Raw genomic sequence first — 27,149 nt, 5'->3', positions numbered from 1 at the left:
TCCGAGTTATTCAATGTTCACAGCCTTGGGTGTCCTTCTGCAGAATTTCTATCCTCAAAACACAAACACATATAGAAGTGTTTTCTTTTTCTTATGAGTTGAGATTCCATTAAACATGTTTCTCTGAAACTTCATTTTTCATTTAAACATAAGTCATGTATGTTAACCTAGGTAAATACATATGGATCTAGCTCATTTATTTAAATAGCTGCATAGGGTTCCAAAAAAGGCATGAAAAATAATTTTCCAGCCATTTCTCATCTGATGGATTTTTCTTTCCCCACTACAATGTTGCAACGATGATCCCTGCGCAAACATCCTCATTAAATGATGCTTTAATTTCTGTGGGGTTCTTTCCCCAAAATATGATTACTGGGTCAAAGGTTATGCTACACACAGTTTGTATTTTTTTTTTTACAGCTTAACACTGAGAGATGACTTTCTCCAGATTTTTTCGTTTCCTTCTAGTCGTTTGTTTGTTCCGGACACTTTCACTTTTCGAGCTCCAAGGAGGAGCTAGCCCGCGATGCCGGCCGCGGGAAACACCAGTTGCAGCCAGCATCCTAGTTAGCGTGGATGCAGGTGGCACTCCGGGGACGAGGGGCTGAGTGGGGAGCAATACACAGAGGCGGAGGCCCGAGATCTAGCCTAGCATGACCCTGGGCAAGTGGCGGCCCCTCCCCGGCCTTGGTTTTCTTCTGCGTAGTCTGTGACTGAACAGTATCAGGCTCAGCTTGGGCCAAGAGATGGTGACCTCAAATCTTGGCCTTTGCTGGCTTCCCCAGGACTGTAGGCTGCGCCTCCCCCACGCTGTGACCCACTACTTCCCCTCTGCGCGGCCCCACCTTTTCAGAGGAGTTGGCTCAACAAGCCAAGAAAGAATGAAGCAACCACCATAATGAATCCCTCCCCCAGCTCGGTCATTTATTATTTCTGTCCCGCTTTGGCTCGCTTCCGCCCTTTTGGCTCGGCTATCGAATGCTCCTGCCTTAACCTGGCAAGTAGCCTCGGAGCGCTCCCGTTCGGCCTATCACTTGCTTCTGCCTGCGCCGCTCTCCTTCTGGGGCTGTGGTGAAAGCGCAGCTATCCTTGGCTCGGCTAGCAACTTATGAGCCCTTTACCTGGCGCAGCCGCTTCCGGTTCCGGTAGCAGCTAGTCACGCTCTGTCTCAGGCGCTGATCATGGCAGGCAGCCGGCTGGAAACCGTAGGGAGCATCTTCTCGCGGTGTGTGCTGCGAGCCGCGGTGGGCTGAGAGTGCCTTCCCCAGGCTAGGGTTCTCAGCCGGTCACGCTCTTCCTTGCGGGGGACCTGAGCAGGGGGGACACGTTCTGCAGGGTGCGGGGGCTGAGCCGGGTGAGGCCCTCTCTCATGTTCTCTCCTGGCTCGGAATAGTTGTGCCTGACGATGCCTCTCTTTGAATTTATGTGTCACGTTAAAGATTATTGCAGCTGTCCCTCTTCGAGTGGAGGTCTCTAGGAAGAGGAAGGGAGGAAGAGCCTGATGGGCCTGACTAAACCGCTCTTGAATTTTTCCGTGACTGATCGTGGGTGGGACGCACAAAAGAAGTTAGAGGGATTTAACCCCTGAGCGTTTTTAGTTTGGTTTGGGATGTGGACAGACCTTCCCTGTAGGTGGGGAGCAGTCCTCCCCCTTTCTGTGTTGCAGACCGCATGATACCTTTAATGTCCCGAGCTGTGCTAGACTGATTCAGGGGCTTTGGCAGGCTATTGCAAGTGACCCAGTTTCGTTTTGCTCCCTCCCTAAGGACTCGGGACCTGATGCGGGCTGGGGTGCTGAAGGAGAAGCCACTGTGGTTTGACGTATATAACGCCTTTCCCCCGATGAGAGAGCCCGTCTTCCATAGGCCCCGCTTGCGATATGGCAAAGCCAAAGCTTCCATCCAGGACATCTGGTACCACGAGGATCGGATCAGAGCGTGAGTGCGCAGCCCTGTAGTGGATGGGAGGCAACAGAACTTCGGAAGGGAAGGTTTCACTGGCAGTCTGGTAATTTAAATATGAAATTGAGACAGGGGCTTACCCTGTGGGGAAGGCTTATCTAGCCAAATTAGGGAACAGCATCCCTTCCCCACAGTGAAACTGAAGTTCTGAAAAGTGGAATCTGGAGCCCTGCTACTGAGAGATCATTGCAATTATAGCTGCATGTTTCTGGGCATCTGCTTTGTGCCAGGCAGTGTACCAAGCTCTTTGCAAGCATTATCTCATTCTCTAGTAGGCCTTACTCTAACCTATAAGGTAGGTATTCTTGTTTACATTTTATTCAAGAAGACTTCGAGGCTCAAGGAAATTAGCTAACTTCTTGTAATTATTAAAAACATAGAGCCGGGCGCGGTGGCTCACGCCTGTAATCCCAGCACTTTGGGAGGCTGAGGCGGGTGGATCACGAGGTCAAGAGATCGAGACCATCCTGGTCAACATGGTGAAACCCCGTCTCTACTAAAAATACAAAAAATTAACTGGGCACGGTGACGGCCTGTAATCCCAGCTACTCAGGAGGCTGAGGCAGGAGAATTGCCTGAACCCAGGAGGCGGAGGTTGCAGTGAGCCGAGATTGCGCCATTGCACTCCAGCCTGGGTAACAAGAGCGAAACTCCATCTCAAAAAAACAAACAAACAAAAAAAAAACATAGGAGGGTGGCAGATCTGGGAATCGCATCTCTGACTCCAAGCTTATGATGGTCATTGTGCCTTCTCCCTGAGTGGAGATAGGAGGAACATGTTCTATGGATCTAGTAGTCCAGATCTTTGAAGCCACTCAGATAAAACGATGCTTAAATGTCTAAGAGATTTAAAAATAAAAATCACTAGGAATTTGAAGGAAAATCATGTGTTCTTTCTTTTTTTTTTTAGCATCCATTTTCTCGTTTTTTCTTTTTCTTAAGCTCAGTGGCAATATTTTTTTTTTTTAAAGTTCAGCTTTTTGTTGAACACATTGTAAAAGATGTTTAGTCAAAAAGACCAAAGCCCATGTCATCATCAGACTCCTCGGATTCTTCTTTCTTTGCTTCCACTTTCTTCTCAGCTGGAGCAGCAGAAGTGGAGGGGGCAGGACCTCCTGCAGGTGCAGCACCTGCTGCTGGAGCAGGTCCACCAGCCCCTACGTTGCAGATGAGGCTCCCAATGTTGACATTGGCCAGGGCCTTTGCAAACAAGCCAGCTGAAAAGGTTCAACATTTACACCGACTGCTTTAATGAGGCCATTGATCTTATCCTCCCTGATGGTCATCTCTTTTATTCTAAAAGTAACACGTGCTACTTGTAGAAAATTTAGAAACACAAGGAAAGCATAAAGAAAAAAGCACAGGCTGGATATGGTGGCTCACCCCTGTAATCTCAGCACTTTGGAAGGCGTAGGCGAGGATAGCTTGCACCCAGGAGTTTGAGACCAGCCTGGGCAACATAGCAGGACTTGTTTCTACCAAAAAAAAAAAGTAGTTGTCTTAGTTTACACTCTGATTAGCAGTTTCTGAGAGTTCTTACTTTATCCTTGTCAGTATTGATAATGATTATTTAGGAATTTTTTTTTCTGGGTCAGGCGCAGTGGTACACCCCTGTAATCCCAGCACTTTGGGAGGCAGAGGTGGGCAAATTGCCTGAGCTCAGGAGTTCAAGACCACCCTGGGTAGCATGGTGAAACCCTGTCTCAACTAAAATGTGAAAAATTAGCCAGGCGTGATGGCGGGTGCCTGTAGTCCCGAGCTACTTGGGAGGCTGAGGCAGGAGAATCTCTTGAACCTAGAAGGTGGAGGTTGCAGTGAGCTGGGATTGCACCACTGTACTCCAGCCTGGGCGACAGAGGGAGACCCTGTCTCCAGATTTTTTTTTTTTTTTTTTTTTGGTCTAGATAGTTTTAAAATAATAATCCCAGCCCTTTGGGAAGCTGAGGCAGGTGGATCACAAGGTCATGAGTTCAAGACCAGTCTGGTCAACATGGTGAAATTCCATCCCGACTAAAAATAAAAAAAATTAGCCGGGCATGGTGGCCCACACTTATAATCCCAGCTACCCGGGAGGCTGAGGCAGGAGAATTGCTTGAACCTGAGAGGCAGAAGTTGCAGTGAGCTAAGATTATACCACTGTACTCTAACCCAGGTGACTGATCAAGACTTTGTCTTGGAGGAAAAAGAATAATAATGGTGTTTAGAGATTTTGATTTCTGTTTCTTTGACAAGTTTCTCTACTTTCATGATTATTGGCCATTTGAATTTATTTTTGAAATATCTGTGTTCTTTACCTATTTTGATTATTATTATTGATCAGTAAGAGTTCTTTATAGAATTGAAGATACTAAGTCATTGACATACACTCCAGACATTTATTTATATGTTATTTGTTATTCATAATGCTTGTTTAATGTATAGAAGTTGTTTATTTCATTCCACCAAGTTTTTGGTGCCTTCTACATGGTAAGCGTTGTGCCAAACATTGTGCTAGGCGCTAAGGTATTTTATGTATTAAAATCTACCATTTTTTTCTTTTTGCTGGCTTCATTGCTTTTAGGCTTAGAGGGTTTAGGAAAGTCTTTTTCAGTAAACTCAACTCTTTTTCTGAGTTAACTTTCAAAGTACAATAGGGGTTGAAACTAGTAGAAATATTCGTTCTTTAATCTTCTTCCCTCCTTCCCTCTCCTTTTCCCAAAACTTAAATAGTCACAGAAAATGTGCTAATGGTTTCCTAGCAACATTCTTAAAAATATATTTAAACTTCTCTATTTTTTTATACTAAAAAAAAATAGTTATCACACTCTTTTGGGACTACTTCTCTGCTGCTGCTCAGTTTTCATGTTTCCCTTTTTGTATACTCTGAGAACTTTATTCATACTGCCCCTGTTGTGGCCTTAGCCTGTCATTAATAGCTCTGCATTCCGTGTGCCTTGTCTTTATTCAATAACAGCCATTCATTAAACACTGTCATGGGCCGGGCATTGTCGAATTCATTCTTGTAACTTCAGTGCCTAGCCCAGTGCGTGGCATATAAGTTGTCTTTTGAATGAAGAAGCTAATGGACTAATTAATGAACAAAGGAACTACGAGGATGGTAGAGACAAAAGAAAATTCCTTGGAGAGGAATGGTGGAGGGCCAGAATTGGGACTGTTTGGAGAACAGCCATCAGAGTTTTATGAGTTTTCTGAAACAATTTCAGGAATGGTGGGCTAGAAACCACTTTTGTGGCCACATTTAGCATCCCTATACATACGTATCTAAGATTTAAGTAAGTGGTAAATCTCTTGCTGCAAATTTACTGACAAAGCCCCTCCCCTCGAATACTGATGTTAATTTCCTTTTAGTACGTAGAATTTGTCTGGTTCCTTTTTCTCTTAAATATTTAGACCAATGAGTGTGCCTAATTGACTTTGATACACATCCCTTATTAATATTTCTGGATGCTAGAAAATGGAAGTTATGAGGTCATTATGTTCTGAATTGGGGCCCAGGCTTTCCCCCAGGACCCCCCACCCCAGCATTCCTTTAAGGTAGCAGAACAAGTAAGTTCTTGTTCTACGTGGAAATTTTCGGCATAAGACATGATATGAGGAGAGTAAATGTTTTTTCAGCACCTGTCTTCTCAGACCCGTTGCATGCAATTTGTGGTTCATTGATACATTAAAATCATCTGTGCTTTGCTCTCACATGTAATCCTAGCACATTAGGAGGCTGAGGCTGGCAGATCATTTGAAGTCAGGAGTTTGAGACCAGCCTGGGCACATGTTGAAACCCCATTGCTACTAAAAATACAAAAATTAGCCGGTGTGGTGGGGCACGCCTGTAGTTCTAGCTACTTGGGAGGCTGAGATGGGAGAATCACTTTAACCCAGGAGGCGGAGGTTGCAGTGAGTCAAGATCGTGCCACTGTACTCCAGCCTGGGCAACAGAGTGAGACTTCATCTGAAAAATAAATAAACAAATACAAATTTTTAAAAAATCGTTTGTGCTTCTGCTGTAGATAGCATTGGAACTGGGTGACAAGTGGTTGGAGAACGTAGAATAGTTTACCAGTCCCTCTTGTTAAATATTATTTCTTTAAATTCTTTTTTTCTTTTTCAATTTTTTACTATTGTCAGAACATATAAACATTATTCCTATTAATGCCAAAATATCTTGTATTTATATAATGTATTGAACATTTATCTTTGGGCCCTCTTTTTTTTTTTTTTTTTTTTTTTGGTGTTTCTGATATTTAAAAAAGCTTATAGAGTAGTTGTGCATGCCTGTAATTCCAGCTACTTGGGAGGCTGAGGAAGGAGGACCAGTGGAGTCTAGGAGTTCAAGGCTGTAGTACACTGTGATTGTACCTGTGAGTAGCCACTGCACTCACTACAGCCTGGCAACATGGCAAGATCCTTCTCTTAAAACAAAAAAAAAAAAAAAAGAAAAGAAAAAAAGGAACTTACAACAAAATAAATAAAATAGATGTATTAAAACCTAAGTGTAAAAAGTGAGATCATAATAGTACTGGAAGAAAACATGGAAGAATTTAAAACATAATCTGAGTGATAAAGGCTTTTTAAAGCATGATATAAAACTCAGAAGCCATAAAAGAAAATGATAAAATTTTCTGCACAAAATAGTACCATAAGAAAAATCAAAAGACCAGCAACAAATCAGGAAAGATATTTGCAATGTTATGACAAAGGACTAATTTTCTATTTATATGGCTACAAAGTTTGCTTATAAATCGTTAAGAAAGAGACCACTCTCATAGTTTGTACTGCTCTAAATTACCATAGACCAGGTGACTTATAAACAACTGAAATTTGTTTCCCCTATTTCCAACGGCTGGGAAGTCTGAGATCAGGGTGCCAGCAGGATTGGGTTCTGGGGAGGACTGTCTTCCCAATTCCTCACATTGAGGAGAGCAGAGAGCTGAAGCAAGCTCTCCTGTCTCATATAGGGGCACTGATCCCATCATGAGGACTGATTACCATGACCTGATTACCTCCTAAAGGCTCCATCTCTAAATACCATCACACTGGGGATTAGGATTTCAACATATTAATTTTGCTGGGACACATTTAGTCCACAGTTCACAGAAAAGGAAATTCAATTTGCTTTTAAACTTGGAAAGATGTCCAGTCTCTTTCATAAGAAAAGCATATTAAAACTATAAAGAGTTCTAGTTTCTTTTTTTCTTTTTTCTTTTTTCTTTTTTTCTTTTTGAAAAAGGAAGAAAGAGAGAAAGAAAAAAAAAGAATGAAGAGGAAGAGAAGAGGGAGAGAGAACGAGAATATTGCTTTATTGCCCAGGCTAGAATGCGGTCTAAAATTGGGAATTGAAAACCTCTTTTATGCCAGTAATTGTGCTTAACAATGGAGACAGGAAGGAATAAGGGAAGAAAATAACAAACAAGCAGCCAACAAATATTTCATTTAAACCTATGAAATGCTGTGCAATTATTGAGGAGTGATTTACTTCCAATTATGTAGTCACTTTTGGAATAAGTGTGATATGGTACTGATAAGAATGTATGTTTTGTGTATTTGAAGTGGAGAGTTCTATAAATGTTTATTAAGTTTACTTGTTCCGGGTCTGAGTTCAAGTCCTGGATATCCTTGTTAATTTTCTGTCTCGTTGATCAGTCTAATATTGACAATGTGATGTTACAGTCTCCCACTATTATTGTGTGGGAGACTAAGTCTCTTTATAAGTCATTAAGAACTTGTCTTACGTATCTGGGTGCTCCTGTATTGGGTACGTGTATATATAGGATCGTTAGCTCTTCTTGTTGCATTGATCCTTTTACCATTATGTAATGTCCTTCTTTGCCTCTTTTGATCTTTGTTGCTTTAAGGTCTATTTTATCAGAGGTGAGAATTGCAACTCCTGCTTTTTATTTATTTATTTATGTTTGCTCTCCATTTGGTTGGTAAATATTCCTCTGTCCCTTTGAGTCTTTGTGTATCGTTGCATGTGAGATGGGTCTGGATACAGCATACCGATGGGTTTTGGCTTTTTATCCAGTTAATAATATATATGAGTTTAATATTGCCATGTGATGCTAGCCGGATATATTTTTGGAAAGGCTGATGCTCCTTGTTCGTTTATATGTGTAGTGCTTCTTTCAGAAGCTTCTGCAAAGCAGGCCTGGTGATGGTAAAATCTCTAAGTACTTGCTTGTTTGCAAAATATTTTATTTTTCCTTCGCTTTTGAAGCTCAGTTTGGCTGGATATGAAATTCTGGGTTGAAAGTTCTTTTCTTTAAGGATGTTGAATATTGGCCCCCACTCTTTTCTGGCTTGTAGGGTTTCTGCTGAGTGATCTGCTGTAAGTCTGATAGGCTTCCCTTTGTGGGTAACCTGACCTTTCTCTCTAGCTGCTCTTAGTATTTTCTCCTTCATTTCAACCCTAGTGAATCTGACGATTATGTGCCTTGGGGTTGGTCTTCTTGAGGAATATCTTTGTAGTGTTCTCTGTATTACCTGGAGTTGAATATTGTCCTGTCTTACTAGGTTGGAAAAGTTTTCCTGAATAATCTCCTGAGGAGTATTTTCCAACTTGGATGCATTCTCTTTGTCACATTCAGGTACACCTATCAAACATAGATTAGGTCTTTTCACATAGTCCCATATTTCTTGGAGACTTTGCTCATTCATTTTTATCCTTTTTTCTCTAATCTTGACTTCTTGTTTTATTTCGTTAAGTTGGTCTTCGAACTCTGATACCCTTTTTTCTGCTTGATCAATTCAACTGTTAAAACTTGTGCATTCTTTGAGAAGTTCTCGTGTTGTGTTTTTCAGTTCCATTAATTCACCTATATTCCTCTCCAAATTGTCTATTCTCATTAGCATTTCGTCAAACCTTTTTTCAAAGTTCTTAGTTTCTTTGCATCGGGTTAGAACAAGTTCTTTTAATTCAGAGAAGTTTCTTATCATCCACCTTCTGAAGTCTACTTCTGTTAATGGAATGCACTCGTTCTCCATCAGGGCTTGTTCCGTTGCTGATGAGGAACTGTGATCACCTGTAGAGGGAGAGGCATTCTGATTTTGGGTATTCTCAGCCTTTTTACGCTGGTTTCTTCCCATCATTGTAAATTTATCCACCTGTCGTCTTTGTGATTTCCAACTTTCAAATTATGTTTCTGAGTGGACTTCGAACTTGTTGATTCCCAGCACCGAAATCTGAGCAATCCAGTGCGCCGGCCAAAACAGCGGTGTTAAGATTGATGGTGCTTTTCTGCCCGGGAATCGGCCAAAAGGGAACCCAGTCCCGCTCACTCTGCACCAAGAACTGCCGCGCTGAAGCGCCAGCAAAACTGCCGCGCCGGCCACAAGAGTTGCGCTGGCGACTGGTGGGGCTCCTCCGCTGGGAATCTCCTGGTCCGTGAGCAACAAAAATTCGTCTGAAAGTGTGGCATCCTCTCGTTCTCTGCACTTTCACTAGGAGCTACTATCCCGAGCTGCTAGTGGTCAGCCATCTTGGATCTCTCTCCCAGGAGTTCTAGTTTCTTACCTATCAGGTTGGCAAGGATCAAAAAGTTGGAGAACGTGTATGTGTGTGTGTGTGTGTGTGTGTGTATGTGTGTGTGTATATATGTGTGTACACATATATATATATATATATTTTTTTTTTCTTTTGAGACAGGATCTCACCCATGCTGGAGTGCAGTGGGGCCTCTCATGGCTTGCTGCAGTCTTGACCTCCTGGGCTCAAGTGATCCTCCCACCTCAGCCTCCTGAGTAGCTGGGACTACAGGTGTATGCCACCATTCCTGGCTAATTTTTAATTTTTTTGTAGAGATGGGGTCCCACTATATTGCCCAGGCTGGTCTTGAACTCCTGGGCTCAAGTGATCCTCCTGCCTTGGCTTCCGAAAATGCTGGGATTACAGGCATCAGCCACCACGCCTGGTGTAAATATATATTTTTTCCACTGGGATTACAGGTATGAGCCACTGTACCTGGCTCGTGTGTATGTGTGTATGTATTTTTTTAGAGACAGAGTCTCAGGTCTCACTGTGTTGCCGAAGCTGGTGGTGAGCTCCTGGCCTCAAAAGATCCTCCTGCCTCAGCTTCCCAAGCAGGTGGGATTATACGTGTGAGCCTGCACACACAGCTGGATAATGTAATTTGGTCAGGGCATGGGGAGATAGGCACTCATATATTACTGATGTGAATGTAAATTGGTGTGACCACTTTGGAAAGGATTTTGGCGATTTGGAAGGCTTAATTACAAATACACATACCTTGATCCAGTAATACCACATTTGTGAATTTATGCTACAGACTTATTTGCATGGTGCACTCAAATTATAAACAGAGGCATTTACTGCAGCATGGTTTAGAGTAGCAGAGGACTGGAAACAGTCTCCATGCACTGATAAGGCAAGATGTAGGGAGGAGAAATGGGGAGTGACTGCTGAGATACAGGGCCTCCTTTGGGGGTGATGAAAATGTTTTGGAACTAGATAGAAGTGCTAATTGCACAGCTTTGTGAGTTTTCTACATGTCACTTAATTGCACACTGAAAAATGTTAAATTTGGGTTGGGGACAGTGGCTCATGCCTGTAAGCCCAGCATTTTTGGAAGGATCTCTTGAGGCTGGCAGTTCAAGACCAGCCTGGGCAGCATAGTGAGACTGCATCTTTACAAAAAATTAAAAACTTAGCCAGGCATGGTGGTGCTGAAAACCTGTAGTTCCAGCTACTCAGGAGGCGGAGGCAGGAGGATTGCTTGAACCCAGGAGTTTGAGGCTGCAGTGAGCTGTGATCACAGCACTGCTTCTAGCCTGGGTGACACAGTGAGACCCTGTCTCTTTAAAAAAAAGGAAAAAAAAATTTATAATGTTTGACTTTTACCTCAGTTTTTAAAATTTATTTTTATTTTGTTATTTTTTGAGACAGAGTATTGTTCTGTCTCCTAGGCTGGAGTTCAGTGATGATCTCAGCTCACTGCAACTCCACCTCCTGGGGTTCAAACGATTTTCCCACCTTACCCTCCCAGGTAGCTGTGACTACAGACATGTGGCACCATGCCTAGCTAATTTCTTTGTATTTTCTTTTATATTTATTTATTTATTTTAATTTTAATTTTTTTTTCTTGACCCAAGGGCTCAGACCAATCTTTGTATTTTTAGTAGAGATGGGGTTTCACTATGTTGAACTGTTTCAAGTGATCCGCCCACCCCAACCTCCCAAAGTGTTGGGATTACAGGCATGAGCCACCATGCCTAGCCATACCTCAGTTTTTAAAAAGGCAAGATGTAGAGCAGGGTTTACTATTCTTTGGGTTAAAAATGTGGCTGGGGACAGGGAATGATAGCACATGTATGCTTGTATATTAGTGGAATATTTCTGGATGGTTATACAAGAAATTGGTTAGTGTTGCTTCCTGGAAAGGGAACTGGGGGGTTGGGGTGCAGAAGAGGGAGAGAGTGTTACTTTTCACTGGCCACCTGTTTGTGCTATTTGATGTAATGTACCATGTGCATCCATGCATTACTTATCTAAAAAAAACAAAACTGTTCAGCCTAGGCTTTGTGGGTTGTACTGTACGTAACTCCTCAGGGCCTAGCACTTATTCTTTCTTTTATTCCATTCTCATCCCCAGTCTATAGTTGGAGATTTATATTATGTTGTTTGCATTTTCTAGGAAATTTTATTCAGCGTATGGGTCTGGTCAAAGAGCTTTTGATCTGTTCAATCCAAACTTCAAGTCTACCTGTCAACGGTAAGGCATTTTATGATTCCCAGGCTATTCATATTATTTTTTAAGGATTTCATTATCCATTTGATACTATGCAACAGCGTGTCTTAACAATGCTAACAAACCTAAAACGTGACTGCTTGGAATTACAGGTTTGTGGAGAAGTATACTGAGCTGCAGAAACTTGGAGAAACAGATGAAGATAAGTTATTTGTGGAAACAGGGAAGGCTTTATTGGCAGAAGGTATCATTTTAAGACGAGTAGGCGAAGCAAGGACTGTGAGTATTTCATTGTTAAAATGGTTATTGGGAGTAGAGTATAATTATCCCTCAGTATGCCCAGGGGATTGGTGCTAGGACCCCTGCAGATACCAAAATTCACAGATGCTCAAATCCCTTTTATAAAGTGCTGTAGTTTTTGTGTATGACCTATATATGTCCTCCCATACACTTTAATCTCTAGATCGCTTATAATATATAACACAATGTAAGTGCTATATAGGTAGTTGTTATACTCTATTTAAAATTTTTTTTTATTTTTTATTATTGTTATTTTTAATTGTTAAAATGTTTTTGATCCGTGGCTTGTTGAGTCTGCGTATGTGGAACCTGTAGATGCAGAGGGTTGACCAGAGCTGCCAACTTGATGGAAGTTAAAGAGACTTGGTTTTCTTTCCCTAACCTTGGCTTACGTTCTTAAACTCCAGGTCAAACACTGTTACATTGAATATACTAGAATTTTGTGGTAATGACTGCTACTTGAAACAAGTGAGTCATCATTAGGGCTTTTGAAATTGTGGTTCTATAGACTTTTAAAAGTCCTGTTTACTATTTGTTATAGTAGAATTGGATCTGAGATGTTAGTGCTAAATTTTTCACTCAGTGACAGATTGTGCCTAGTTGTATATCTTAGCCAATCAATTGAGTGAAAATGATCACATCTGTGTGATACTTATATCTGATCTTTTAAGCAACAGGAAGGTCACGTTTCCCAGAAATCTGAACACTTGAGTGTCAGACCACAGATGACGTTGGAAGATGAGCCTCAGAAAGAAGCTCCGCAGGACCAGCATTTGGAGGCACCTGCAGACCAGTCAAAAGGTCTCTCGCCTCCCTGAAGGACTTGTATACTGTGTATGCTGGTGTTCACGCTCTACTCACTGGCTGAACATTGAGCTATTTTTAAACAGTTGAACTGTGTAAATGTTTCTTGATCTCTAAGGTATTATGTTTGCCTTCTCTTAGTTATTTCTGGGTTGTCATAAAGCTCAGTATCATGGTTTGACAGAAGCAGTTATGTGAACTTTTATGTTAGGACATTACTAAATAAAGAATTCCCTAGCTGTGTATAAAGTAAATTTACTTTGAATTGTAAATAACATGAAGAAACCTTTATAAAGATTGTTCAAATGAGACTCAATCTGACTAGGTTTGCTTTGATGTTTGTTAGTATGTGCGCTGGCTACATTTGATTCCCTGCTACATATCCTGATCCATCAGACTTTTATGTGTACATATGGTATGGTCCCTTGGCCAGCTGTTTTTGTCTGCAGAGAATCTTTGTACTTCTTGCTATAGAATGATTATCTTTCAGCTTGAGAAGCCAAGCTGACTTGCTCTTTGTGGTAAGAGTGACCTGTCATTGCTGATGCACAAAGGCCAAAACTATAACTTGAATGTCGTGGATTGAGTGTATTGGAGTCAATTAACATAGGCCTGCACAGACTAGGCTGTTCAGCAAATTCTTGTTGAATGAATGAGTGAACGAATGGTTACATCCGGCTAAAGACTGAATTCAGATGGTGTAGGTAACAGGATTGCCAAGCAAGGAGGCAGCTAATTTAGATGATGTTCTTCACCAGCATCCACCTGCCTCCCTGGGGCCAAGTGTGCCTACAAGGAAGTCCTTATCAACTGCCCTGCCTTCCTCATTTCCCCAGGTTTTACTAAATACATGAAATCCCTCCGAGATTGCAGCCTTTGTATATGTGGTCAAGGCAGTGGTTTTCAGCTGTTAGTAGTAAGCTGCTTCAGAAATTCCGTATTTTAAAATTCATGTAGCTTTTCTACCTGGTGGTTCTTTGTGTATGCTCTCCTCTCTCTTGGTACACTGTGAGGCAGGGTTCACATCTCACAGCCTGTACTTGGTACACATCCATGCATGTGGGTGCTTGGTTCAGGCAGGTGAATGAATACATGAGGCAGAAGCAGCTCGCAGCCATGCTGCTCCTCCTCGACCCTTATCCCTGTTTCACAATTGCTTGCATTTGAAGAATACTTTACTTTTCAGTAGGGAAGTAAATTTCATCCATTCAAAGACATTACACAACCATTGGGTACCAAACATTGGGCCAGACCTTGGGAAGAGGACTTAAAAAGCAGATGAAAGATACAGTCTGTTCTCAGAGGAACAACTGAGGGAGTCACTCATCTCTTTACACCTCAGGTTTCTGGGTTTTTAAGGGCTGTTTTTTTGTTTTTTTTTTTTTGCCACAAATGATGAAGACTTAAAAAAACGTCTTTTTCCTTCATGTCTGAGTTGATGTCCCATTTTGTTTATTTTTCTCTTCCGGAGTTTTTTTTATATTTTCTGTTTTGTTTTTTTTTTTTTCTTCTGACATGGAGTATCACTCTGTCACCCAGGCTGGAGTACAGCAGAATACAGTGGAGCGATCTCGGCTCACTGCAACCTCCGCCTCCTGGATTTAAGTGATTCTCTTGCCTCAGCCTCCCGAGTAGCTGGGATTACAGGTGCATACCACGATGCCTGGCTAATTTTTATATTTTTAGCAGAGACAGGGTTTTGCCATGTTGCCGAGGCTGATCTCAAACTCCTGGCCTCAAGTAATCCTCCTGCCTCGGCCTCCCAAAATGTTGGAATTACAGGTGTGAGCCACCATGCCTGGACTTAAATTTTTTTAAATTTTATTTTAGGAGACAGGAGTCTCACTCTGTCACCCAGGCTGGGTGCAGTGGTACATACCCTGCTTCAGTCTTAAACTACTGGGCTGAAGCCATCCTGGCTCACCTCCCGAAAGTAGCTAGGACTGCAGGCATGTGCCACCATGCCTGGTTCTTAAACTTTTTTTTTTTGTAGAGATGGAGTCTTGCCATGTTGCCCAGGCTGGCCTGGTCTCAAACTCCAGGCCTCAAGTGATCCTCCTGTCTCAGGCTTCCAAAGTCCTGCGATTACAGGCCTGAGCCACTGTACTGGGGCTGAAGACTTTTAAGAAGTTATTTGTTGCATAATTCTTTTAAAAATTATACATGCACATAGTTCAAAACAGTAAAAAGCTAGTCTCCTACCCCTGTTTCCCAGCAACCCATTCTCCCTTCCCTGAGGCCACTACTGCCACTATTACTATTTCTTTGTGGGCTCTTCCAGAAATATTTTGGGCACGGAGGACGGGACACTATACATACTGTTCTGTGTCTCTCTTTTCTAGTTAATATGTCTCAGAGCCGCTGTGATGTAAGCAGTGCCCGACTGAAGGAAATGTTTCTTTGTTTTACTGTTTTGCAAATGGGCTGCTAGAGTTACAGGATCCTGGATCAAGGAGTAGATCATTTTGAGTTTTGATATCTTCCTCCATAGAAATTGTGCTAAACTATACTCTCACCAGCAGTGTCTCAGAATGCCTGTTTCCCTACACATTCTGATCTTGTTAAACCAGACTGGGACTCTCCATAAACCTGTTAGAAGGGAAGGACCATCCCTGCATAGCAAACTTCTGGATGGGGAAAAAGCTGCTATCACTCATTGACTTTTTTTAGGTTGAGTCTTTGTGATCAAAACATAGTGAAAGGTGTAAAGCTTACTTTGGAATCTCAGCTATTCCCACAGTTTGGGCAGAAGCCATCATCAGGTCCCCATCACGTTTTGGAGAGAATGGAAGTGTGACTGCATTCTTGGCTTTAAAGAGCTTAAAATCGAGTTGGGACTATAAGAGTGACTTATGAAACAGCAAGATGAACAGGAATCCTTTTAAACTCTGAGATAAAAGTACAGTAGAGGTTCAGGGGAAGGGATCAGTTCTGGATTTGTCTAGGAATACTGCATGAGAGCCTGGAAGGGCAATGGGATGGAAGTGTACGGGCAGTTTCTTTGGCCAGGAACACCCTCCCTTCCACCATGGTCTTTAGGAATTGAACCTTCCATGTCCTTTTCAAATGGTGTCTGTGCTCAGAAACTACATAATGTCAAGTCCCTTACTGAACCCCCTGCAGATGGCATTGATAAGGTGCTTCACTGCTGTTGGTCTACCTGGCCTACTGTTTATACTCCTGCTTCATTTACTGTGGCCTTCATTCAAGTGGTAACTATTCTTTACCTGTTAACGGTTAGGATGGGTGTGGTGGCTCATGCCTGTAATCCCAGCACTTTGGGAGGACAAGTGGGCAGCTCACCTAAGGTCAGGAGTTTGAGACCACCTAGGCAACATGTTGAAACCCCATCTCTACTAAAAATGCAAAAATTAGCCAGCTGTGGTGTCAGATGCCTGTAATTCCAGCTACTAGGGAGGCTGAGGCAGGATAATCGCTTGAACCTGGGAGGTGGAGGTTGCAGTGAGCTGAGATCATGGCACAGTGCTCCAGCCTGGGGAGATGCTGGCTCAAAAAAAAAAAAAAAAGTAGTATAAAGGTATAAAGGAGGGCAGAAATTTTTTATTTTTTTGAGATGGAGTTTTGCTCCAGGCTGGAGTGCAATGGTGCAATCTCGGCTCACTGCAACCTCTGCCGCCTGGGTTCAAGTGATTCTCCTGCCTCAGCCTCCTGAGTAGCTGGGATTACAGGTGCCCGCCACCACACCCAGCAATTTTTTTGTTTCGTATTTTTAGTAGAGATGGGGTTTCACTGTGTTGGCCAGGTTGGTCTCGAACTCGACCTCAGGGGATCCACCTGCCTTGGCCTCCCAAAGGGCTGGTATTACAGGCGTGAGCCACGACACCCAGCAGAAATTCTTATTCTTTTAATCCATTGAAACATTAAACAGCCTTTCAGGAGCAGACCCTCCTACAGGTTTGCAGAATCCAAGGCAAGAAAGGTATGTATCCAGGTTACAGTGAAGTTTGCACCAGACAAGTATGAAGATCTGGGTTCTAGCTTTGGATACTTCAGGCAGTTTTTACTGTGTGACCCTGTGCCTGTCACAGTCTTTGAGCCTAAAGACTGTAAAATATGGACAATGTTTGCCTTTTTTTCTTCCAGTTAGTGTTGTGAGGATTAATTGAGACAATGAGTGCAAAGCTCATCTGTAATGTGTGGCAGGTGCTTTTATTACTATTGTGAGTGGTAGTGGAAAAACCCATTTGAACAGATAGGATGAGATAAGATCACGGTAGCCTTGACAGCTACATGGAGGAGCGCGGTTGGGTATGGGAAGGTTTGAGCAGGGAAAGAATGTAGTGAAAGCAGTGTCAGGTCAAAGAAAGGTTTGCTTAGGAGTGATACAAAGAATGGGAGGGAGGAGTGGGCAGGGAAGGAGGAAAGAGGAGACGTGTCAGAGGGACCAAAAAGGAGGCAGCAATTTCAAGGTCACAAACCTGAGTGACTAGAAAACTTAGCAGCATCACTAACACCCAGTTGGTGAGGTGACACTGGTGCTCTACAGGAAGAGAGCTTCAGTTCTCCACCTACTAAGTAGAAGGTGATGGTGCTATGTCTAAGTGGCAGACAGAGATAAGGGAAAGGTGTCTACAGGGGCAAGATTTGGAGCCAGGAGAATAAATGAGCTCTCCAAGGGTAGTGGAGAGAGACCCAGGATGTTGGGGGCTGGCCAGGTAAATTGTTTCAGTGATGGAACAGGAGGAATGAGAAAGCCAGCAAAAGAAACTCACATCCCACAGCTTCCGTCATCTATGCGTCCAGACTTGTTTAGGTGGTCCCGGATTCACCAAATTTTATAGAGCTCTGCCTTTGCTTTTATTGGGTAGGCCTGATTTTTTACAGTGTTCTTAAAAGGCTAGCCCGATCTCTTTTTGTAGTTTTGTAGAACACTTTGTGTTGTGAGTTCTCTGATAATGAAAGTGGTGTTACAGAATAATCTGTTCCCCCAAAGGATTCCTGATTTTGTTAGAGTGATGCCTTTCTCTGTAAATAAATGATGGCGTGTCACTTAAAAACCTTCAGCAGATTTCTTTTTTTAAACAAAGCCACTCAAGTGGGACAGTAAGATTTTCTCGGAGACTGGCACTGGTGCCGGCCTCTGCTCCAGGGAATCCAGACGTGGCACCCTGGAGTTGGGTCTCATCCATCCTCAGCTCTCATCTGCGACCAAGCCTGACTCAGAATGGGTTGGCAGTTTTCCTAAGTACATGGGAGTTAGGGCAGAGAACACGATGTGGTGCTGGTAGTCAACACAAGCTGGCACAGCCTCAGCCAGAAGACTGGAGCTAGGAGCAAGCAAAGGCGAGTGGAGGAGGGGATGGGGAAGGCTGAGGCTGCTTTCTTCCCGGTCTCTATGTTCCTGAGCTTAATTCCAGAACAGCCAAAAGGTGGAAGCCTGACTCAGGCTAAGTTAGTCATGCGTTTTGAGCCTTTGACTGTGCTCGGTGAGATGAGGGATGCCTGAGCAGGTTCAGTGAGCAATTTGGTGGAGGTCACCTTGGCTGGCAGAGGAAGGGCACTTGCCCTCCTGTGGAAAAGACAGGAAATGGCTTTCATGTCACTCCTAGGGTAGCATGCAATGTGGCAGGCGGGTCTCTGATTGGATGAGCCCAGCGCTGAAGCAGTTTCTGTGGTGATGCTGAACCAGACAAGTGGTTATTGCCGCAGCACGAAAATGAAAAGGTTGCTAGGGGAAGGCAGAGGAGGCAGGAAGTTAAGTGTTATGTTCCCTACATGATGTTACCACCGCTAGCCACCACCACCACCCTCCATCCATACAGATTACAGACTGGGTTTTTGGGGAATACTAGCCGACAATGAAAATACATTTCAAGTTATCATTTTACCCTCAATGGATGCTTTTCCTGGACTACAACTGAAATAAATGTCAGTCACCGGACCTTCTAAATGCTCAGTTCTTTTAATTAAAAGATGGTTCTAAGCAAGACCCAGTAGTGGTCTATTTATTATTTATCAAGCATTTTCCTTCCAGCAGTTAGTGAAAGGTCATTGGCTTCAACTGAGCTTTGTTTTTGGTGAGCAGCTTAGATGAAAGATACACAATCAATCTCTCCTGTTTGCTCATGGGCAGGACACTGTTTAATAGTCATTGTGGCATTTAGGATCGCAGCCTCTGAAACATGCAGAAAAGTGCATGTGCATCCCTTGCTGCTGAACATTTCTCCAAAAGTAAACATCAGGTTGTGATTATGGTTAATAATGAGATATTGATTGTTTGAAAATGTCACCGCCTGGGACCGGTCGGTTCCAGCACCACTAGATGGCGCTGCACTCTCATGCTGTTCAACTACAGTCATTTCATTTCCTTGCCTCGGGGTACCTTGCCTTTCAAGGTTGGCGAGTGTCCTTGTAAAATAATGTTCTGGCTGAAATTTAGGAAGCTGAGGTCCTGGGGTGCTATTGGGATGGGGTAGAGATGGGAGGGGACAGGCCGCGGGACGAATGACAAAGGCCTGCCGATGAAGCGGTACTGTTTGCACCATAATAGGAGCTGGAAGGAAGGAGCTTACTGCGCTGAGCCCCTGGAGACTCTGCCCAGAGCAGTGTTTCCTAACCTTCTCCATTCTCCACTCAATGACACATCTGCGAATTTGCTGTGGAGGACGGCGGGAGAGAGAACAGTGCAGGCAGGGAGGCGGAGCAGCAGAAAAAACCCAGGCCTTGGAGAACAGACCTGGGTTTGAAACCCTGATCTGTGGCTTTGTCTGGTGACATTAGGGGAGTTAGTGAACCGTCTGACCCTCAGTCTCCTTATCTGTAAAACAGGGATAGTAGCGTCTACCTCACTGGGTTGCTGTGAGGACTGAATGAGAACCTGAACAAAGTTCTACTCCGTCTTTGCTTTCAACGTCTAGAAGGCTTTCAGCCACTGTTGATTCCCACCGGGTGTGGAGGGATTAACATGCGCTGCATTAACAAGGAGAAGAAACGAGAAGCCGTATTGTGCCCCTTTCACCAGCCACTCGTCTAAACACAGCTTTCTCTATCCTCCACCCCAGTATCACTCTGTCCGTTATCTCCTTCCAAATTTCTAGCACCAAATAAATGAATCAAATTAGAAAAAAAAAAAATAGGGGTGGGGTAGGGGAGGAAGCTAGAGAACGTCTTGGGAACTCGTCCACTTTTGGTACTTACCCCATGCTGGTGGTTTCACTGGAAAATGTGCATTTATTTAGTAATTTCTTGGATTGTGTATGCACGTGTGCACACCTGTGTGTAGAAACCAACATTTTAAATGACACTCATTCTGTTTCCTTTTTCCTGCTTCCTTTTTATAAAAATAGAGAAGATGTCTTGCTCTGTCACTCAGGTTGGGGTGCAGTGGTGCCATCATAGCCCACTGCAGCCTCAACCTCCTGGGCTCAAGTCATCCTCCTGCCTCAGCCTACCAAGCCTACTAGGGCTAAGGTGCATGCCACTATGCCAAGCTAATTTTTAAATTTTTTTTTTGTAGTAGAAGGGTCTCCCATGTTGCTCAGGCTGGTCTCAAACTCTTGACCTCAAGCGACTCTCCCGTCTTGACCTCCCAAAGTGCTAGGATTACAGGCATGAGCCACCATGCCTGGCCCTTATCTGCCTCCTTGCTGCTCCCCCACCCCCCACCCCTTTCATCTTCCTTTCAGCACACTTTTCTGCTTTCTTTCTCCACCCTCTTTGCCCCAGATTCTTGAGGAAAGCTGGAGGGTTACTACCTAGAGGCCCAGCCAGGGAAAATGGGTCCAACCTCAGAGCCTGGGGACCTGGGGCTATTCAGCAATTGGGGAGGAGTTTCTGAAACTCCTTCTGGAGTTCCTCCCTGTGAAGGGCATGGGGAGGCAGTGGGGGCCAGGGCAGAAATGGTGGGCAGGGTGGGGGTGAGGCCTGGAGGGCTGGAAAGATCTATCCATGACCTTCCTGCCCTTCCCACTGTCTCATACCCTCCCGCTCTATTTTACTCTGGTGGGCCCCTCTGTCTTGGTTTACCTGGGATGTGAGGCCAGAGGAGCACAGAGCTAAGGGTGCCACCCAGTGGGTTACAGAGGGAGGGCTCTGACCTCTTTCCTCTCTAAATCTCAGTCAAAAGGACTGGGTTCAAATCCTGATGCTGGCACTCCTTTGTGGCCATGGCTTTGGACAAATTCCTTGACCATTTTGAGCCACATCCAATCTCAGCAGAGAATCTGGAACCTAATAGATTCTTGGAAGTATATTTGTTAAGTGAACAAATGAATGATTTCCCTATTTTTGACATGGGAAAAATAATGTTAGCACCAAGTACGTTTTGGGGTACAAAACCCAAACAAGTTGCTGGCTCTGCAGAACTTTGTAAACTCTCAAGCCTTCTAGTGTTACACAAAATAAAGATGCAGGAAAGGAGAAATGGCTGTGGAGCTGGCGGTAGTGGTCCTGGCCTTCAACCCAGAAGCAGTGCAGATTCCAAGAGGAGAGCCCCCTGAGAGGCAGTGCGGTGGATGAGGGACAACCAGTGGAAAAGTCAAGCTTTCTAGTCTCTGCCTGCTAGAGAATTCTGCAGGAAATGCAGGACTGTTCTTCAAAGCCTCTCCTCTCTCAGGTGCTCAGTGGAAACCCTAGGCGAGCTCAGGGTTATCACTGGAATTTTCAGTGCATATGAGGAGGTCCTGAGCTTTATCACCAGCCCCTGGCTAGCTCCTGCCCAGTGGGGCGAAATGGCTCTGCTGCTTCTCTGCAGCTCAGGTGGCCTCCTCTGCCCTCCCGGAGCTGTTGCCTTCTCAGGTCTGGCTTCCCGCTGAGAACCAGGCTGGCATAGATGTCACTTGGCTGCTCAAGGCTTCCAGCCCTCTTGAGTGTGATGTCTGGGACAATGGGCTGACTTTGCCACTACTGCCAGCAGCCACAGAACTCCCATAGCATGGGTAGGGGCTCCATTTTCAGATGGGAAAAGGGAGGGCTCAGTGCCCGGGATCCAGGTCACCTCAGTGAGTGTGCCTGAGCCACATCTGGTTTCTCTGCCTACCCACGCTCCTAGCCCCCGGGGTTAGAACAAGAGGACAGTGGGCTTGATCCCAGAAAAATTCCCATTTAAATACAGAGAAGGTAAAGCTGGTCTTTGGCAACTTTGCCCCATCCCCAACTTTCCCATTTTGTATGTGAGAGAAGAGAAAAGGGCCGTGGAAGGTGGGCCAGATGAGGAGGAGGGTCTGGTAACCCAAGCTCCAAGCAGGCAGAAGGCACCAGAATGTCCCACAGTCCTGTAGCATTCTGGCCAGGTCTCCCTGGACTACTGGGCAACCTAACGTCTGATACAGCAAGTTCTGGAGTTGGGACTATTTGTTTTTTGGTTTTTGGTTTTTTTGAGACTGAGTCTCACCCTGTTGCCTGGACTGGAGTGCAGTGGTGCGATCTCAGTTCACTTCAACCTCTCCCTCCCGGGTTCAAGCGATTCTCCTGCCTCAGCTTCCCAAGTAGCTGGGATTACAGGCACGCGCCACCATACCCAGCTAATTTTTTGTATTTTTAGTAGAGATGGGGTTTCACCATGTTGGCCAAGCTGGACTCGAACTCCTAACTTCATGATTCGCCCCTCTCAGCCTCCCAAAGTGCTGGGATTATAGGCGTGAGCCACTGTACCCGGCCCAGGGACTGTTTATTTCCTCCCTTTTGATTATTGAAATGGGCCTAAACTGGCTTTTTTTGTTGTTGTGGTTGAGATGGAGTCTCGCTCTGTGGCTCAGGCTGGAGTGCAGTGGTGTGATCTTGGCTCACTGCAACTTCCACCTCCTGGGTTCAAGCAATTCTCCTGCATCAGCCTCCTGAGTAGCTAAGACTATAGTCATGTGCCACCACACCCAGCTAATTTTTGTATTTTTAGTAGAGATGGGGTTTCACCATGTTGCCCAGGCTGGTCTTGAACTCCTGACCTCAAGTGATCCACCCGCCTTGGCCTCCCAAAGTGCTAGAATTACAATCATAAGCCAGTGTACCCAGCCATAGACTGGCTTCTTAAAAAGTACACTTTAAACACCTGTAACATCTAAGAAGGTCAAATTTAGGAAAATCTCATCTGCAGGACTGAGGTCCCCTGAGCCATTGGCCACTTGTAATTAATATTAATGAGCTCTAGGTGACAGATGTTTATTGCTAGACTGACACATGCATTGCCAACCCCCAAAGGAGTGGCTCTAAGATCTAAAGGACTTGAATATACTTTACTGTCATGTTGAAGAGAATAAAACTTGCAGGCTATAGTCAGGGTTTTTTATGTATGAGAGCCCAATAAGCCATAGACAATATCTGCCTTAAGAAAAAAGAACTGAGTGTACCCCAGTTGCTTACTGACATTTAAAAATAGCTCCCTTTGTTCAAAAATGAGGCAGATATGAGACAGCAGATAAGACACTGGGTAAGGCTCCTGGAGACCCCAGCCTGGCCCCAGCTCATCCACTTGTTGGCTGTATGACTCTGGCAAGTCTTTAAACCTTTTTAGCCATTTGTAAGATGAGGGGGTTGAGTTATAAGATCCCTAAAGTTCTGTTCTTTGGGTCCATGGGTCCAAGCAGAGCTCCAAAGATGAGCAGAGTCAGCAGCACCTTCCAAATTTATTTATTTATTATTTTTTTGAGACAGAGTCTCACTCTTTTACTCAGGCTGGAGTACAGTAGCGCAATCTAGGCTCACGGTAACCTCCACCTCCTGGGCCATTCTTCTGCCTCAGCCTCCTGAGTAGCTGGGATTACAGGCACCTGCCACTACACCCAGCTAATTTTTTTGTATTTTTAGTAGAGACGGGGTTTCACCATGTTGGCCAGGCTGTTCTTGAACTTTTAACCTTGTGGTTCACTGCCTCGGCCTCCCAAAGTGCTGGGATTACAGGTGTGAACCACCACGCCCGGTCTCCAAGATTTCTTAAATACTAATTTAAAATCTTTTCAGGCTGAGCACAGTGGCTCACACCTGTAATCCCAACACTTTGGGAGGCTAAGGTAAGCAGATCACTTGAGGTCAGGCATTCAAGACTAGCCTGGGCATCATAGTGAGACCCCATCTCTATCAAAAAAATTTTTTTAAATTAGCCAGGCATGCGTGGTAGTGGTGGCCATATTCCTAGCTACACTAGAGGCTAAAATGGGAGGATCCCCTGACCCAGGAGTTCGAGGTTTCAGTGAGCTATGATCATGCCACTGCACCCCAGGCTGAGGGACAGAGCAAGACCCTGGCTCAAACAAAACAAAACAACTTTTTGCTTTTAAAATTTGATTATGGAAGCATTTATTTATTTATCTATGGAAGCATTTATAAAAAGTAGAGAGAACCATATAAAGATCCTCCATGTGTTCATCATGTAGACTAAACCATTAGTAATATTTTGCTATTTTTTGCTCATCTATTTTTTTTCAATTTTAATTATTATTATTATTTTTTGAGGCAGGGCCTTGCTCTGTCACTCAGGCAGGAGCACAAGTGGTGCAATCATGGCTTGTTGCAGCCTCAACCTCGTGGGCTTAAGGGATCTACCCGCCTCATTTTTTTATTTTTTGTAGAGATGGGATCTTACCATGTTGCTCAGGCTGGTCTTGAACTCCTGGGCTCAAGCACTCCAGCCACTTTGGCCTCCCAAAGTCCTGGGATTACAGGCATGAGCCATTGCTCCCAGCTTTTCTCAAGTATTTTAAAGCAAGTTCCCACAAAACCTCTCTCAACCAAGGCTTCAGCCTGCTTCTCTGGAAAATAAGACCATTTCTTATGTCAATACAATACCATTATCAAACCCAACACAGGGTAATTAACAATAGCCAGTTTTTGAAGATTTCCCCATACTCAGTCCATATTCAAATTTCTCCACAATTTTCTGAACAGGCTCTCCACCTGTCCTATCCCAGGCCTGTATTTGGGGCTAACTACTTTTAACCATTTCTGTTTTTAGTGTGTCTGGTGGGTACCTTTACATCTTTAAATAATTACCTTTTTTTTTTTTTAAACGGAGTTTCGCTCTTATTGGAAATAGATGCTCTGTGCCACAAAGAAAATTTAGCACTGAGACAAAGGATCTTTCAGCAATGCAATTTTTACTTCTTGGACTGCAGGAAGGGTACCCTCACTAGCCATTGTGCCATGAGAATACAATAAACAAAGGAAAACACACAAATTTATCCCTTACGCATTCGGGTTTGTCCTTACTGCTATGTCTGATCTCCATTGGCTGGAGCCAGACCTCAGGATCTAAACTAAAACCCAATCAGCTAACAACTTAAAACTTTTCTAAACAAGTAAAAGCAATGGAGAGCTGGGGAATGCCTGTGAGCACATCCAGCACAGATATCTTGGTTAGAGTACAAGGACATAGAATGTACTATGTGTCTGTAAGCATGGCATGTCTGTCAGCTACATAGAATAGGGCTTAACAAAGTTATTAGCAGGCTTATGTTTTAAGAAGAAAGGAAACTTTAAAAAGGAACTTTTCTACTTCCCACAGCTCTTGTTGCCCAGGCTGGAGTTCAGTGGCGCGATCTTGGCTCACCGTACCTCCACCTCCCAGGTTCAAGCGATTCTCCTCTCTCAACCTCCCAAGTAGCTGGGATTACAGGCATGCACCACCACGCCCGGCTAATTTTGTATTTTTAGGAGAGATGGGTTTCTCCATGTTGGTCAGGCTGGTCTTGAACTCAAGACCTCAGGTGATCCACCCACCTCAGTGCTGGGATCGCACGTGTGAGCCACCACGCCCGGTGGAATAATCAGCTTTATCACTGTTTCTTGCTTTACCAGCTGCAGTCTCTGTCTCTTGGCCTTCAGCTGTGATCGATGAGAGCTTAGTTAACTCAAATTCTTCTTTCCTTCCAGTGTGGTATGTTTTTATTTTGGTTCCTCCTGTGTAGCAACCTTTATTAACATTCTGTTTCTGAGTCGAGTTGTGTCCCCATGAAAGATATGTTGAAGTCATAATCACTGGTGCCTATGAATGTGATCTTATTTGGAAATAGGGTAGTTGCAAATCTTGAAGTTAAGATGAGGTTATATAGGATTAGGGTGGACCCTGAAGCCAGTGACTGGTGTCCTTATAGGGATGGAGAGATTTGGAAATAGACACACAAAGAGGAAAGACAGCCACGTGGCAATGGAGGCCGAGATTAGCAATGCAGCTCCAGGCAGAGGAATGTCAGGGATTGTGGCAACCACCAGCAGCTGGAGGATTCTTCCCTGGAGCCTTCAGAGGGAGCACCACCTGCTGATACCTTGATTTCAGACTCTGGCCTCCAGGACCGGGAGAGAATAAATTTCTGTTGGTTGAAGCCACTCAATGTGTGGCGATTTGTTATGGTGGCCTTAGAAACGAGTCCCTCTACCTTTGTAGCATTCCATAATAAACTTTTGGTTCTATTTATTATTCCATCAGCTACCCCTTAACTTCCTCCTTTGTTCTCTCTCTCTTTTTTTTGAGACGGAGTCTCACTCTGTTGCCCAGGCTGGAGTGCAATGTCACGACCTCGGCCCACTGCAACCTCTACTTATTGGATGCAAGAGAGAGATTCTTGTGCCTCAGCCTCCCAAGTAGCTGGGATTACAGGCACCAACCACCACACCCAGCTAATTTTTGTAATTTTAGTAGAGATGGGATTTTGCCAAGTTGGCCAGGCTGGTCTTAAATTCCTGACCTCAGGAGATCCACCAGCCTCAGCCTCCCAAAGTGCTGGGATTACAGGCGTGAGCCACCGCACCTGGCTGGCTTCCTCCTTTGTAAGATGAAGGTATGAGCCAATGTTTTCAACAGACAGCTGGATGGACTCAGGGTCCAAGAAGTCTGAGTGATCACGAGAAGCACTAAACAAGGGTTGAATGCCTTCAGATCTCAGGTCTGTAGACTATCTTATGGCTTGTCTGCAGCTACAGGTCCCAGGCTGTTAAGCAGGAGTCTGAAGGAGAGTCCTTCCCAGAGTTAAGGCTGCGTCCATCCCCAGACTACAGTGGCTGAATTGGTCTGCTTCCCTCTTGCTCATGAAGGCCTGTTCTCGCTGGAAATGTCCCAGAAAGTGGCAGTAAACACAGGTTGCCTTATAGAACATCTTCTTTTTTAAAATTTAATTAATGATTTTTATTTTTTTTTAGAGACAGGGTCTCACTCTGTCACTGAGGCTGGAGTGCGGTGGCTTGATCAAAGTTCACCGTAGGCTCGACGTCCCAGGCTCAAGTGATCCTCCTGCCTCAGCATCCTGAATAGCTGGGACTATAGGTACATGACACCCTGTCTCATTTTTCTTTTCTTTTCTTTTTTTTTTTTTTGAGACAGAGTTTTGTGCCTGTTGCCTCGGCTGGAGTGCAATGGCAATGATCTTGGCTCACCGAAACCTCTGCCTCCCAGGTTCAAGTAATTCCCCTGCCTCAGTCTCCCAAGTAGCTGGGATTACAG

At 44.2% G+C, this 27,149-nt stretch overlaps 1 protein-coding gene across 2 annotated transcripts; it reads left to right on the top strand.

The window, feature by feature from the left end:
- Positions 1-1,116: 1,116 nt before the first annotated feature.
- MRPS23 (mitochondrial ribosomal protein S23) lies at positions 1,117-13,079 on the top strand. 2 transcript variants are annotated; one of them, XM_012460488.3, is made up of 5 exons: positions 1,117-1,225; positions 1,767-1,937; positions 11,606-11,683; positions 11,812-11,938; positions 12,637-13,079. In XM_012460488.3, exons 1-5 carry the CDS (start codon positions 1,182-1,184, stop codon positions 12,775-12,777), a joined length of 561 nt encoding a protein of 186 aa, XP_012315911.1. In that variant the 5' UTR covers positions 1,117-1,181; the 3' UTR covers positions 12,778-13,079. The 2 variants fall into 2 exon arrangements, with proteins under 2 accessions (XP_012315911.1, XP_012315910.1); XM_012460487.2 differs by having other exon boundaries at positions 1,118-1,225; positions 12,631-13,079.
- Positions 13,080-27,149: the final 14,070 nt, after the last annotated feature.

This window comes from Aotus nancymaae, unplaced genomic scaffold (assembly GCF_030222135.1).
Source record: "Aotus nancymaae isolate 86718 unplaced genomic scaffold, 86718_ANA_hifiasm-v0.15.2.pri h1tg000072l, whole genome shotgun sequence".
Lineage (NCBI taxonomy): Eukaryota > Metazoa > Chordata > Mammalia > Primates > Aotidae > Aotus > Aotus nancymaae.
Note: the sequence above shows the minus strand (reverse complement) of the source record. Positions and strands in the feature narration are given on the sequence as shown.

What these genes read in the sequence shown, in the direction of transcription:
- MRPS23 (XM_012460487.2), top strand. Translation starts at nt 1,182, where the DNA reads ATGGCAGGCAGCCGGCTGGAAACCGTAGGGAGCATCTTCTCGCG. An exon ending in GTAGGGAGCATCTTCTCGCG is followed by an intron (nt 1,226 to 1,766) that starts GTGTGTGCTGCG and finishes TCCCTCCCTAAG; the next exon opens with GACTCGGGACCTGATGCGGG. An exon ending in TTCAAGTCTACCTGTCAACG is followed by an intron (nt 11,684 to 11,811) that starts GTAAGGCATTTT and finishes TTGGAATTACAG; the next exon opens with GTTTGTGGAGAAGTATACTG.